The following is a 13,105-nucleotide window of genomic DNA, read 5'->3' as shown; positions in this document are numbered from 1 at the left end:
TAAAGGATGTTCGGAAACAGAGACCTGATAACTTTTCTCCAACCTCCCGGATTGTTTCCAGGCAACCACCTCCCGCCTCTCTATCTGGACGGCCATGTGTTTGCAAGTCAGCCCCGGCTGGTTCCTCAAACGATACCTCAGCAGCAGAGTTACCAACAGGTGACGGCAGCAGGCTGGGCGGCGTGCTGGAGGGAGGGGGCCGGACCGCCCGGGCTGGGCTTCTCTCTCTTCCATGTGCTGCTTGACACTGTCCACCTCGTTTCCTGGGGCACCTCCAGTAGCTCACTAAATGAACTCCTGAGCAGCAGCAGGCAGAGCGGGGGCTAAATGCTCCAGACTCTGCCCCATTTTCCTGCTCCAAGTCCTCCTTCCTGTCTCTAGACCATAACCTCCTAGCCTGGAATTAGCTAAACCGGAATTCTTTTTGGTGATCAGGTATCCTTCTGATGAAGAGAAGAAAAGCCTAGGCTCCCAGGCATGGATGCATTAGAAAGAGGTAGTTTTAGAAATGAGCAGGTGTTTCTTTTTATGCAAGATCAGCATACTGTCTGTGCTGCAAGGGGATTGTTGTGGACGTGGCCCTCCGCAAGCCAGGGCTGGGCCTTGCCCTTGAAATGGTCAGGCCATCCCCATAGACCTGTGGGGCTCTCAGGCAGAACTGCTCCTACAGGTAGAGATGCCTTTATTTAACAAAAAAATAAAATGGCTAATACTGTGTTCACTTTCCCATGTGGGCTTTTGCTTGTCATACGGCTGGATCAGGCTGCATGTATTTCTTCCTTCTGAGAACTGTGGATATGTTTAGCTAGGGTTCGTTCTGGCTGGCTAGCTCCTCCAGTACAGGGGTATCCTGGTTTGGGGTTGTGCTACTAAATGTGTGCTGTCGGCCTTGTCCCAAGAGCAAGGGAAGCACAGGGACAACATGATCCAGTCTGCCTTTGTAACAGCGGCCCAGCTGCCCTGCCGTGTGGTGAGCCGCCGTGGGCGGTGGGGTGCTGGGGCCACCCAGGGCAGAGGGCATTGCAGTTACCCACCTGGTGTTCTTTTACAGGCCGCCGCTGCCCAGCAGATTCCGATTTCCCTTCACACCTCTCTGCAGGCACAGGCTCAGCTCGGATTGAGAGGGGGTCTTCCCGTCTCCCAGTCCCAGGAGATCTTCAGCTCTTTACAGCCCTTCAGGTGAGCTCAGAGTAGTGGGCATAGGGAACTGGTAGCCTCTCATCTCAGAACCCATGCCTCAAAAGCCCAGTGGCCTCTTGGCCTCGCTGTTCTTGCTCCCTGGTTGGGCGGGCTGCCTGACATAGGCCTGTTTGAGGGGGTAGGCCTTGTTTCTTTCCATGTCCTCTGCCCTCCCTCCCACCACATCTGTGGTATAAAACATGTACAGGTGTTCATTTCAATTCGTAAATAAGCCCCAGCGAAGCCCTGCTTCCTTGTGTCCATGTCAGGGATTGAACATCTGAAAAGAGGCTTTGATTCTCAAGGAAGGGTCTGTGGGGCTGGGAGAGCCATGCCCAGAAGCAGAGTGAATCTCTGATATGTTGGAAAGTGCAAGATTAAAATTGCTCACCACGGCTTAGTAGTAAGCACAAGTAAGTCTGTGCTTACCTTGCTTACTGGGTAATTGGACACTAGGTGTAACAAAGGTTTTTTTTACACTCTACTTTTTTCCACTTGGATATGTCCATTGGTTTAATGCAGTGATTCTCAAGCTGTGGTCTCGGGACCAGCAGCAGGGGCAACATCAAGAACCTTATTAGAAACGCCAGTGGGATGGAGCTGGTCATTTGCGTTTCCTCTGAGAATTCTGCTGTCCACTCAAGTCTGAGACCCACAAGTGTGCTCCTCGACCCGGTCCTGACCTTCTCCCTGGCTTCTGCAGGTCTCAGGTGTACATGCACCCCAGCCTGTCGCCACCCAGCACCATGATCCTGTCTGGGGGCACAGCCTTGAAGCCTCCCTACTCGGCGTTCCCAGGCATGCAGCCTTTGGAGATGGTGAAGCCCCAGTCGGGCTCCCACTACCAGCCCATGAGTGGAAACCAAGCCCTGGTCTATGAAGGCCAGCTCAGCCAGGCTGCAGGGCTTGGAGCCTCCCAGATGTTGGACTCCCAGCTCCCGCAGGTCAGCAATTCCGCCGCCCCCTCCACTCTTTTCTCAGCTCCTTTCTTTGGGCTAACTTGGGCTGCTTGGAACCATGGAGACTGGTTCTTGAGCTGCTAGAACCTGACAGTCCCTTCACCTCGCCTCCATCACTCTCCTGGCTTTCTCTAAGAACCCTACTTGTCCTCAGCCCCCCTTAAGCAGAGGTCACTGTCCATTCTGCATACTCGTGGACAGGAGATACCCCCACAGCTTTGAATGTGCCCTGGCCCTCTGCTGATGTGAGCTCCGTGACACCGAATCCAGTGTGTTATCTTTTAGCCCGAGCTGCACATTGGTCGGTGTCTGCCCTTATTGTCCCCTGGCCTCTCCTCTTGCTCTGGTCCTTGGTGGTTTCATATCCATGCTGATGGCCTTCCAGGCAGCACCTTCGCCCCATGGCCCCAAGCCCCATGATAATCAAACAGTCATAGCCCTCAGCTAGCCCTCGGGTTTGGCTTTTCTAGCTCTCTCCCTTTCTAGCCTCACGTCCTTCCTTCTCCAGTTAGCTCCTGCCTCTGCCAGGGTGCCTCCCCAGCTTCTACCCCACCCCTCCTCTCTGGGTGTGTGGGTGTTTCACTGGCAGCTCTCCCTACCGCTGCTACAGCTGAGTCAGCCAGTCTGAGCCTCGAGCCCACTCCAGGACTTGGTGCCCATTCTTCTCCCTGACTCTCCTGCCTGACAGCATGCAATCTTGCTACTGTGGCGTTCTCTTGACTACATTCTTTGTCAATTCCATCATTCCCCTGAAAGGCTTTTTTTTTTTTTAAGATGCAAGTAAATTCTGTTAAGGAAGCTGATGCTTTATGCTTCGTACTCATTTTACTGCCCCTTCAGCAGTACCTGACACAGAAACCACTTCTCCCACCTTGAGGGCAATTCTCCTGGCTTCCCTCCCAAGAATCCCCCCAGCTCAGGCTTCTCTGCTGTTCTGCCTCAGATGTCCTCTGGGCAGCTCATCTCTCCACGTGACTTTCAAGTACCATCTGTGTTCCAGTGACTCCCATGGTGAGGCTGCCAGCCCAGGTCTGTCATCAAAGCTTGAATCCTGTGTTTAACTCACTGTTCATTCGGCATCTTTGGGTTGATATGCGTTCCATATCACACTTGGTGGGTCCAAAACATGATCCCCACCCCATTCCTTCTGGTTGTCCGGTCCACGTCATTCATGGCTCTCTACTTCCCTCGGGGTCTCAGCAAACTACATCCACAGTCCAGCCATTTCTCATCACTCATCACCTCAACCCTGTCCAACCTGCCTCAGAAACCCCCACCTTTCTTCTTGGACCCCACATTCTGATCTCAGCAAACAGCTAGGGTGTTCCTTTTATGTCATCAGTCAGGTCATGCCACACTCCCGTCATCCCACACCAGGAGGTGCTGCCTTGAGTCTCGATGATGTAATTCCAATAGATCCTTCTGACCCTCCGTTGTGGACTCAGTAGCAGGGAGATGAAGAGGACCGTGGCTGAGAGACTGAGGCGGCCCTCATCCGTCGGGAAGGAAGCTGAGGGGCTCCCTGCCTCCTCTTACCTGCCATGCATGTTCTAGGCTGTAGAAGTCTCCTGCCGCACCTCTTCCCCTGGTCCTCTTTTAACACCACCGGGTGCAGAACAGATTTTAGGCTTTTACGTGCTATTTGCGATGTAAAGACAAACTTACTTGCTATACAACTTTGCCCTTTTCTGATCCAGCTGCAGCAGTGCTTCCTGAGGAACCTTCCTAACTCCTCCCGCTCCCCACCCATCCCCCAAACACACACACACAGTTCCCACTCAGAGTGACATTCTCAAGCTGCTCCCGGCACTGCATACACGAGCCCTGTGACCGTGTCCCGAAAGGGTGTGCTGGATGCTGGGAAGAGGCGGTTCAGCCCAGCAGTGTTCTCTCAAACTTGACCCCTGCCATGAAGTCAGGATCAGCTCTCCAGGGCTGTAAGGAAGCATAGAACCATTACTGTTGTGCAAGCGTTTCACTTCTACTTTTTAAAAAGACTCTCAAGCCACTTATCGACAAGTAAGGAAGTAGTAGCATTTGGCTGTATATGTAAGCTGTGGCATGTAGCTTTGTCCCCACACCCCTTCCTGCTTATGACTCTCCCTGTCCTCTAGCAGTTGACAATGCCGCTGCCTGGCTCCCAGCTGCCTCTGCCTCGGTACGGGTCTGGTCAGCAGCCACTGATCCTGCCACAGTCCATCCAGCTGCCCCAGGGGCCAAGCCTGTCTGTGGGAGCCCCACGCAGAGTTCTTCCGCCTGGCTCCCAGCCTTCGGTCCTTAACACCAGCAGAGAGGTAATGAAAGCGCCATCTTGCTTCGGTCCTACCTTACCAACCGTGCTAGCTTGTGAGGGCATGCCGATTAAAAAAAGGCCGGGCACCTCTGGCGGGCTGTGTCCCAGCAGATCACTGCTTTCCTACTCTCTGGGGAGTCCCCCTTGGACTTCTTGCCCTGGATGTCTGTGTCCGGCAGCGGTGGGAGCAAAGTACACACAGTGGCTTCCCTGGGGGCAAACTAGCCAAGGGCCCGGGGCCTCTGGAACCTGTTTCTGGTGCAGATTGTAGAAACTGAGCCGTGTGTGTTGGGGTAATGGGCTGTGAGCTGCACTCGTCCTCAGAGCCCCAGCTGGTTCCACGCTGAGGGAACTGGGTAAACCTTTCCGAGCTGGCTCTTTTGGTCAGTCCCCTGTGAGGGTGCACACTTAGCTCTCCCCTGCCCATTTCAAAGAAGGAAGCACTTCTAGGAAGCAAGGCTCTCTTTGGGCCTAGGTTGGGGATGGGGGCGGACGGGCGGGCACAGGGTGTGCATGTCCCTTCCGTAGAAGACGCCCCTGTTTCGGAATTCCCGTGGGCGCTCACTGGCTCTACTCGGGGTCATTGGTTGACCAGAGTATCACTTCTTGGTCTCTCCTAGTCCTCTCAGATGGAGATGAAGGGTTTCCACTTTGCCGACAGTAAACAGAATGTTCCTTCAGGAGGCGCAGTACCGTCCACACAGACCTACAGGTAAAGGAAGGCCTCTGGGCTTGGAGGCTGAGCAGCAAGCTTTGGCTGGAAATCCGATTCATGACTCCAATAATAGGCGAGACCCAGCAGGCTTTGAGGCTGACATACCTGAGTCCCCAAGATTTCACCTTCACAAGGGGGGTGGGGTGGTCACCATGGGAAAGTCAGGAATGGGGACAGTGGGTTTGGTTTTGGTTTGAGTCATGATCATAAAATGACTTGTTTGGGAGTGCGTTGAGGGGGAGCCAGAGGTTAAAAAAGAATGACTCGTGTCTTATGGCCGTCAGAACCAACCCTAACTGTTCACCGCTTTCTTACCAAATCACAAAACAAGGTTGGGGATGCTCACTGAGACACACGCCTACCAGGGAGACTCATGATCCTTCCTGGTCTCCCCTGCCCTGTGTGAGGACTTTGTACTGCTGCTCCTAGAGCAGACCCCGTGGCACACTCTGGCTTCTGCTGTGTGTGTCCCTGGCCCCCGTGACTCTCCCTGGTTGTCACAGCTTGGTTCAGAAATGCTTTCGTCCAGCCATGGTAGAGAGCCCTCATCGTGTTTGGTTTTCGTCAGCAGGAGCATGTTGGGACAGGAAGGCAGTGGGGCGCTAGTCCCGGTTCAGGGCCCCAAGGTTTGGAATAGTCCACTCTTTGTCTGTGGGAGATTCCTGGGAAGCACAGGGCCAGCAGTGCCTTGTGATGAGCTAATGGCAGAGCTTGAGAGCAAGAGTAGGCTGCTCCCTCAGGGCGGGTGGAATGGGCCTTCTTTCCCATCCACTCTCCTCTAGTTCTGAATTCTTGGTGAAGCCAGTCTGTCCTGCTCCTTGACCGTCCAGCCTGAGTTCACTTCCATCCCCTCCCTCCGTTCCACACTTCCAACTTCCTTTCTAGAGAATAGGATTTTGGTGGCATTTCCCCACCTTTTTTTATGTCCTATGATTGCTTTCAGTCTCTTGCTTTACATTTATTTTTTGTTATTGTTGTTTTCCAAGCATATGGCCAAACAGCCGAATGGTATGCAAACAGTCTGTTAGGCGGTCCAGGACCCCCTTGAGTGCAGTTTGGGAGAAGGATGGCAGCTCCGCTGGCTGCCGCTGGCTGCAGACCCTTCCAGCAGGCCAGGCTCATCTGGCTCCCGCTCTGTGGAGGGAGCCACTTAGAAAAGAAGATCCTTCATCCAGTACCCTTTATGTTGTAGGTGGTTTTTGGTAGGTTTTGTTTTTCAGGGGTAGAGTTGGGAGATATGGGTTTTGATTTTTATAGAGCAGGGTTGCCTAAATTTCTACAAGCAAGAATTTCTGAGATGAGACCTGCCCCAAACAAAGAACCCTAAAATGGTAGCGTTCCCTGGTCAGGTTCTTGGGAGCACTTTACCCAGAAGGAGGCCAGTTGGAGTCCAGCAGTTCTGCAGCCACAAGTTGTCTTTCACTCTGTATGCGTAGTATTCGTCAAGCTTTTTGAACATTAAACTATTTTTTTCTCCACATAGCTCCTCTGGGAACACAGGGAAATACACTTGGAAGAGTGTGGTAGATCTTTGTTCCCTTTGATCTCCTTCCCACTGCCTCCTGAATGTGAATCAGAAACAGCCCCAAAGAGGGGGTCAGTGTGCGGCCCCCCCCCCCATAGTAAAGGGCCAGTTGAGGTGGTCAGCGTGCTCCTTGGCCCCTCCTCCTCTCCCTTCAGTACTTCCCTTAAGCTCTGTCTGTGAGGGGCCCTGGTAGACTGTGTCTCCTTGTCCTCTCGCCTCCCTCTGCATCCTTGACCCTCTTAGGTCTTTTGGTTTTCCGTCCAAGAGGTCTATAGAGTGGGGCCTTTGGCCAGAGGGGCCCATCCATTTCTCCCTCATGCCTTCTCCACGTGCCAGCTTTGACTCCATTCCTGTGGTGACACGTTGTGCATTCTCACCCCTGCCTTTGGTTTTTCAGGCCTAGCTCTGCTAGCCCCAGTGGGAAGCCCTCTGGATCAGCAGTTAACATGGGCTCTGTGCAGGGACACTACGTTCAACAGGTAGAAGATGGCTTTCCAGACCCTCCAGCCTGGGACGCTTAGGCCCGCCCGTCTCCCAGCGCCAACAGAGAAGGGCTATCCACTTAAGAGTTCCTTTTGTAAAGAGAAATGCCTCAGTGGTTAGACCTGAAACCCAGGAGTCGGGCTACACGAGTCCCTCCTGGCGAAGGCATTTCTTCTCTTGATGGGCGTCTGGATCCTTCCTTGTCCTGCAGAGAAGGGAGGATACTATTCCTCTGAGGAGGTGACGCCAGAAAGCACACCCTCCGTAGCAGTGTGGGGCTGGGAAGGCGCTGGGGGCACTGTTAGGTCTGTGGGTTAGTTGTAGAAGCCGGGTGGTGGATGGATGTGTGTGTGTGCGTGTGCGCATGTGTGTGCACGCGCTAGCTCTAGTAAGAGGCATGTCTTGTCTTTGTCTCGGGTGGGTGGGGTTAAGTGTCTCATAATGGAATTTCTCACCGTCTCTTTCTTCGGGCACTGTTCTCCTTGCTGCTATTCCCTAGACAGTAACTGGGGTCCCAGGGTTCAGCTGCCCCAGGCACAGGTGTTTAATAAACAGCATTACTGGTTGGTGGAGGAAGAAGGTTGGCTGCTCTCATTTCGCCCCTGCATCCTGAGTTCCCGGGGTGAGCTGCTGACGCTCTCTCCAGCGTGCTGGCCCTCACGGGAAGGCAGGCCCAGGGCTGCTTCCTCACACAGGCACCACTGGCTGTGCAGGACCTAAGAGTCCAACAAAGGGAGGATCTCTGTGGGGCCCCGGCCCCAGTCCCCGCAGCCACATGTTACGGGGTTCTAAGACTTTAGAATACCGAGCATCTGCTGCAGTGTTTTCCTGCCTCTGGGACTTGGGTTTGGAACACTGATTGGCTAAGGGTCTTTCCACTGGCCCCGGAACCAGGAATACTTTAGCCCTTGAAATCTGCCACTCTGTAGAGGGTAGTAGGCATCACTCCCAAGACACACACAACACACAGCACATCAATGCACTCAGACCTGCTGGGAGGGTGTAGAGCCGTCACAATCCAGCTTCACTCATGAGTCCTGACCCCTCCATGACTAAGTCCAGTCCTCCGGCCAAAGGAATGGTGGGGGGTAGGAGGCGGGTTGGCGTTCCTTTTCGGAGCAGGCAGGTGAGAGCTGTGTTTCCCATCAGATGTTTCTCAGTTGGGTTAACCCCCTCCCCCACCCCCATCTGTTCAAAGGCCAAACAACGAGTGGATGAAAAGCCCAGCCTGGGATCTGTGAAGCTGCAAGAAGGCCCCTCGGCCGCCTCCCAGATGAAGCGCACCGGCGCCATCAAGCCTCGGGCAGTGAAAGTAGAGGAGAGCCAGGCTTGACAGTGCTCAGCCTCCACACCTCAGCAAGGTGTTGACAGCCAGACCCAACATGGAAGCCTCTCCAGACCCACTGTCCACTCGGACTGAGAGAGCGCCCTTCTCTCCACTCCTGGAAGCTCCATTGTCCACCCAGCTTGCACCCGTGGATCTATGGCATTGACCTGCTTGCTTTAATATGAAACACACAAAAGCAAAACGACTCTGTCATTCTCATCTTCTCCTTTCCACCAGGACTGTGGAGTGACTCGACTTTCGTGCAGTGCAGAATAGCCCCGCCCTCCCACCAGGCCCAGGGCGCCCTCGCAGCGCCACCCTCTGACCCTTCCCGGTGAACTTCACCCCAGCCAGACGCAGTGGCTTGGCAGCAGGGACGGTTTCGTTTGAGCCGTGTCATTCTTAAAAGCAGCTGCGGTTTTTCTGAAAGGGAAGGGAAGAGCAACAGGAGCCGTGTCTGTGTGGCCGGGCTCCCCGCCCGCCACCACCCCCGTGCTCCACCATCCTTGCCCCGCACCACCTCTCCTGTCTCCAGCGGTTTCTTCAGCTCCCCTCCTGTGTCCTCTAAGACATGCAAGACCCAAGAGCTGCTGCTTAGGAAGGCAACCCCTCCCTTCTTAGTGCCCCTTTGGTCAGTTAACCACCGAGGTGGCTTACCAAAGACAGGCTCTTTAAGGCACCAGGCGATCACAGCACATTTCGATAGTCAACTACAGGCTCTGGAAGCAGTGGTGTGAGCAAGGCGGGAAGGAGGTAGGCTGACATCTCAGTTGATTGCCACCCACCTCCATTGACTTATGGCGGTGCCCGGGGAAGCTGATGATGGGCTTAGCGTAAAAGTGACACCTGGTGTCCTGTACACTGACCCCAGGGCACCACAGATGGATCCTGGAAACAGAATCCGGGGCGTTCTGCATTTGGCAGGGAGGTGACAGCTGATAGACTGCTGTTCTTTTTTACACACTGCTTTACTCGACACCTTCTGTATACTTGTCACTTTGCTTCCTTCTTCCTGAGCTCGCCTCTTTCACCTGTGTCCTCAGTCTGCCTCCTCCTCCTCGCACTCAGCTCCTCAGAACACGATGCGCCTAGAGAGGATGAGACGGCCCCAAAGGCTGCTGGGAACTCCCACACACACACACACATGCACACACTCCCCTTTTCCCGGCTCCTGGCAACAGGCCCAGGTTGTTGGGACCAAGGAACCTGGACTAGGCAGCAGGTGTCCCAGGTGAGCACCACCTAAGCTGGCCATAGAAATGCAGCCTGGGCAGCCTCTAAGAGAAGCCAGCACCATCGTCTCTAGCCAAGTTTGCGTAGGAGCCGGTGGGACTTAGCCTGGATTCTGTCATCCAAGGAAGAGGGAGGGCAAATCTCACACTTCCCAGATGCTCGTTAGCGTCACTGCCCAACGTCGCCTTGCAGTAGTTGTTGCACGTGCTGGCCACTGGTGGTCGCGGGGAGGGGCTGCGTGTCCCCACAGGACACAGGCCACGTGCTGCTTAGGAACTGGTAAAGTGGCTTTGTTTTGTACTCTTTTATAGAGGTTGGGGAACGAATAACTTACTAGTACTTAGAAAGACCTAGGTACCAACTGGGGGAAGGGGTGGTTCCATCGGCAGATACTTTACTGCTTAAATCTGTCTCTTTCAGTGACAACCTCTCTCATCACCCTCAGGCCTGCCTCTCTTCTCTGCCCTCTGAAAATATCCTCTGGAGTCCCTCACGGAGGGGCACTCACTTGGCATTACCAGCACCCACTTCCCACCTGTCCAGTGCCCCTCAGCAGCTGTTCCTTCTCGCCCCGCCCCAGGGTGATCCCTCGCTGCCTACACCTTGCACCCTCCTCCCAGTTCCCTCCCTTCCCCTCCCCTCCAGGCATTGCCAAGCTGCCCCTGGACGGGCCTGGGTCTGCGGCAACCACACAGCGCTGTCTCTGCCTGTACGTGGTGTGCTCCATCCAGACCCGCTCAGACCCGATGCTGTGCGAATTGCTTGTCCAAGGAAAATAAAACCGATTCTCTCCTCATTGGGAATTCGACAGAGCAGTCCTGGATGCTGTTACAAACTCGGGATGTGCACATCAGGTGCACCTGCCACCAGAATGACAGTACTTACTGTTTGAGAAGCGAAATCAAAGGTCGCCTGTTCTCCAGCCCCTTTCTCGTATCCGAGAGCCCTCTTCCTCTCCTCCCCAAATAAAGACAAAAAAGAAAAACACTAGAATTTATTTATATGTATTGATGTTGTAGGTCTAGGTGGAAAACAAAGTAAATGTTTCACTGCTCTATTTATATATATAATGTCTGAATTCTGTGCAGGAAAGGCCCAGATTTGCATGTGAAGTACAGTGCGTTCACCACCTCCATGTGACTTAAGCTGCGGTCTCCTCCCCGCTAAAATACAGATTTTAAATTAGACTTTCTAGGGGCAGGGGGCAGGCTTGTGGGCCTCCCCACCACCCCGATCCCTTCCTTGGTCTGATTAAATGCAGTTTTTAGTGCAGAGGTGTTTTAAGGTGCAATATCTCTCTTCTTTCGTGTGGTTCTAGAGCTAAGCTCAAGGTCATGGGACTGAGGCTCTTGTTTGGTGTCAAACTCCCATCCTCGGGTGGAGGTCCATGCAGAGGGTTCTGCTCCGGGGCCTGGGCGGGCTTGGGGCTGGCACTTTCTCTCTGCTGCTGCTTGGGAGGCTTGGGGTGGGGCACTCTGGCTTGCTAAAACCTCTCCTTTCTGATGCTGGCCGCCAGTGACCCTGCAGCAGTGTAGAACGCGTGAATCACACTATCCAGTGGGGTTCCAGAGTTAGGGGACTGTGTCTGAAGGGCACCACCCACAGAGGACTTCCCTTCCTGCCCCTCTCACTTCTATTGACATCATTATCGTTCCCAAACTTGGGGCTGACAAGTTTCTGCCTACAGGATCCTTAGGGAGAAACCCATTCAGAAAAATGGGTTCCATTCCAGCTGAGGCGGGGCCAACCTCCTCTTGGGGTCACGTGTATCCCACGGGCACCCGTTCTCACCAGCAATGCCTCCGATACTTCTGGGTCTGCCTTCTGGATGACTGATGATGGTGTGGCGACTCTGGTAGAGCCCTTACCCCCACCCTCCCAACGCCAAACCCCTGCTGTTTGGTTCCCATCCGCCAAATAGTTGCATGTGGCTTCTCGAATCTGTTTCATCCCGTTTTACTCCTTGCAGCGCAAGCCTGGGTTAAAGGGGCCGATGGTAGTGGCCTTTGGCAACCAAGGACACTAGAGTGTGCTTTTGTGCTGTCTTGTGTACTGTGATGAATGGGAACCGACTTCCAGAAGAGCCAGCTCTCCTCTGAGTGTGAGCCATGCCTCCGACGGGACCACTTGCATGTGCGGGACTCTACGGTGGCCTCCAGACTCGCCCATCCACCCCAACCTGGAGGCCGGGAAGATGGCGACAGGGTCCCCAGCACACCATCTTCAGCACGTTGTACAAAGCCTCGGCGTGGGAATGTCTATGAAGCTTGTGTGTGGACAGCTTCCTTTCATGGTTTAAAGGGGATTCTGCACTCAAAGCTTTGCACCTCAAGCCTTGCAGAATACAAAGGGTTTGGGTTTGGTTCTTGAGAGGGCTTTGTTTGCCTTTGTTTCCTTTTGTTACTGTTTATTTTGGCCTTTCCTCTCTTTGTCTTTTCATGTAGACCAGATATTTGAAAGGGCAGACGATGGCTGTCATGTGCAACTTGTCTATACATTATTTTATGTTTTTTTGGAAACTCACCTTGGAAGGGAAATTGAACCGTGGATTCTCCAGGCCAGTAGTGGCAATCGCCCTCCGCCCCTTCTCCCAGGTTCAATACCTATTGTTTCTCCTTTCAAATATGTGATTGTACTAGCTCTTTCCATATGAAAGAATTCTCCTTATTTAAATAAAAAAAAGTGTAAAAAAAATAAAGCCCAACATGGTTTCTCAGGTTGAGCGTCCTTGGTTTCTCAGTCGATGGGTGAGCAGCTTCCAGAGGAATGGACTGTCCCTATCCATGGAAATGCGGAGTGACTTGGCTGAAAGGTCTCAAATGGTTCGCCCTCAACTACTGAAGGCTGACGGCTCACATGTCCTCCCCAAACGGTACCACAGAGGGCTGGCCTGCTGTGACAGTGCTTCCATAAATGTTACAGCCAGGAGCCCCGTTCAGAGCAAACCAGTTCTCTAACACAAGCTGTGAGTCAACATCATCAACACCACTGGATTTCGTCTGCTCTCGAGTTCTCTTAACTGAAGTCAACATCAAGGGGGCATATAAGATTGGAACCCATGGTTGAGGTGCCTCAAAATTCTCTAGTGTCCACCACCCATATTCCTTGACCATCACCCTAGTCTCCCATTCCCCTAGGTAGCCAGTGGCGAGTGTTGTTACACGGCTGACCTTGAATCTTTGCTCGTCACGTGAGTTGATCTGCCAGTTTCACTCGTGAGCTGAGCTGCCATTAGGGACCACGTCTCCTGGCGTGCCTCAGACTTGCCCAGCACCCTGTCCCAGAGGTCAAAGTAGATAGAAGATCCACGTGTGGTTTGGCATGTGCTGCTGCTACTGCTGCTCATGTGCATTTTGCAGGAAGAATTATGGTGCACTTTGAGGTGGGCAAG

The 13,105-nt window shown here is 53.6% G+C and overlaps 1 protein-coding gene and 1 non-coding gene across 14 annotated transcripts in view; both read left to right on the top strand.

The window, feature by feature from the left end:
* Positions 1 to 12,412, top strand: part of PRRC2B (proline rich coiled-coil 2B) — a 99,171-nt gene extending 86,759 nt beyond the window's left edge. For 8 of the 13 annotated variants that reach the window (XM_075560614.1, XM_075560612.1, XM_075560613.1 and 5 more), the window contains 7 exons: positions 62 to 159; positions 1,052 to 1,179; positions 1,883 to 2,123; positions 4,253 to 4,432; positions 5,052 to 5,143; positions 7,069 to 7,150; positions 8,353 to 12,412. In XM_075560614.1, the coding sequence (XP_075416729.1) occupies positions 62 to 159; positions 1,052 to 1,179; positions 1,883 to 2,123; positions 4,253 to 4,432; positions 5,052 to 5,143; positions 7,069 to 7,150; positions 8,353 to 8,487 (956 nt within the window). In that variant the 3' untranslated portion in view covers positions 8,488 to 12,412. The remainder of the gene's footprint in view (positions 1 to 61; positions 160 to 1,051; positions 1,180 to 1,882; positions 2,124 to 4,252; positions 4,433 to 5,051; positions 5,144 to 7,068; positions 7,151 to 8,352) is intronic. The other 5 variants (XM_075560611.1, XM_075560607.1, XM_075560616.1 and 2 more) reach the window with 3 other exon arrangements.
* LOC142460491 (small nucleolar RNA SNORD62) lies at positions 3,532 to 3,617 on the top strand. Its single transcript, XR_012786685.1, has one exon. It is a non-coding gene; the product is annotated as a small nucleolar RNA SNORD62 (small nucleolar RNA).
* Positions 12,413 to 13,105: the final 693 nt, after the last annotated feature.

Source organism: Tenrec ecaudatus, chromosome 10, assembly GCF_050624435.1.
Source record: "Tenrec ecaudatus isolate mTenEca1 chromosome 10, mTenEca1.hap1, whole genome shotgun sequence".
In the NCBI taxonomy this organism is placed as follows: domain Eukaryota; kingdom Metazoa; phylum Chordata; class Mammalia; order Afrosoricida; family Tenrecidae; genus Tenrec; species Tenrec ecaudatus.
The sequence above is the reverse complement of the archived record's forward strand: the minus strand, read 5'-3'. Positions and strand labels throughout refer to the sequence as shown.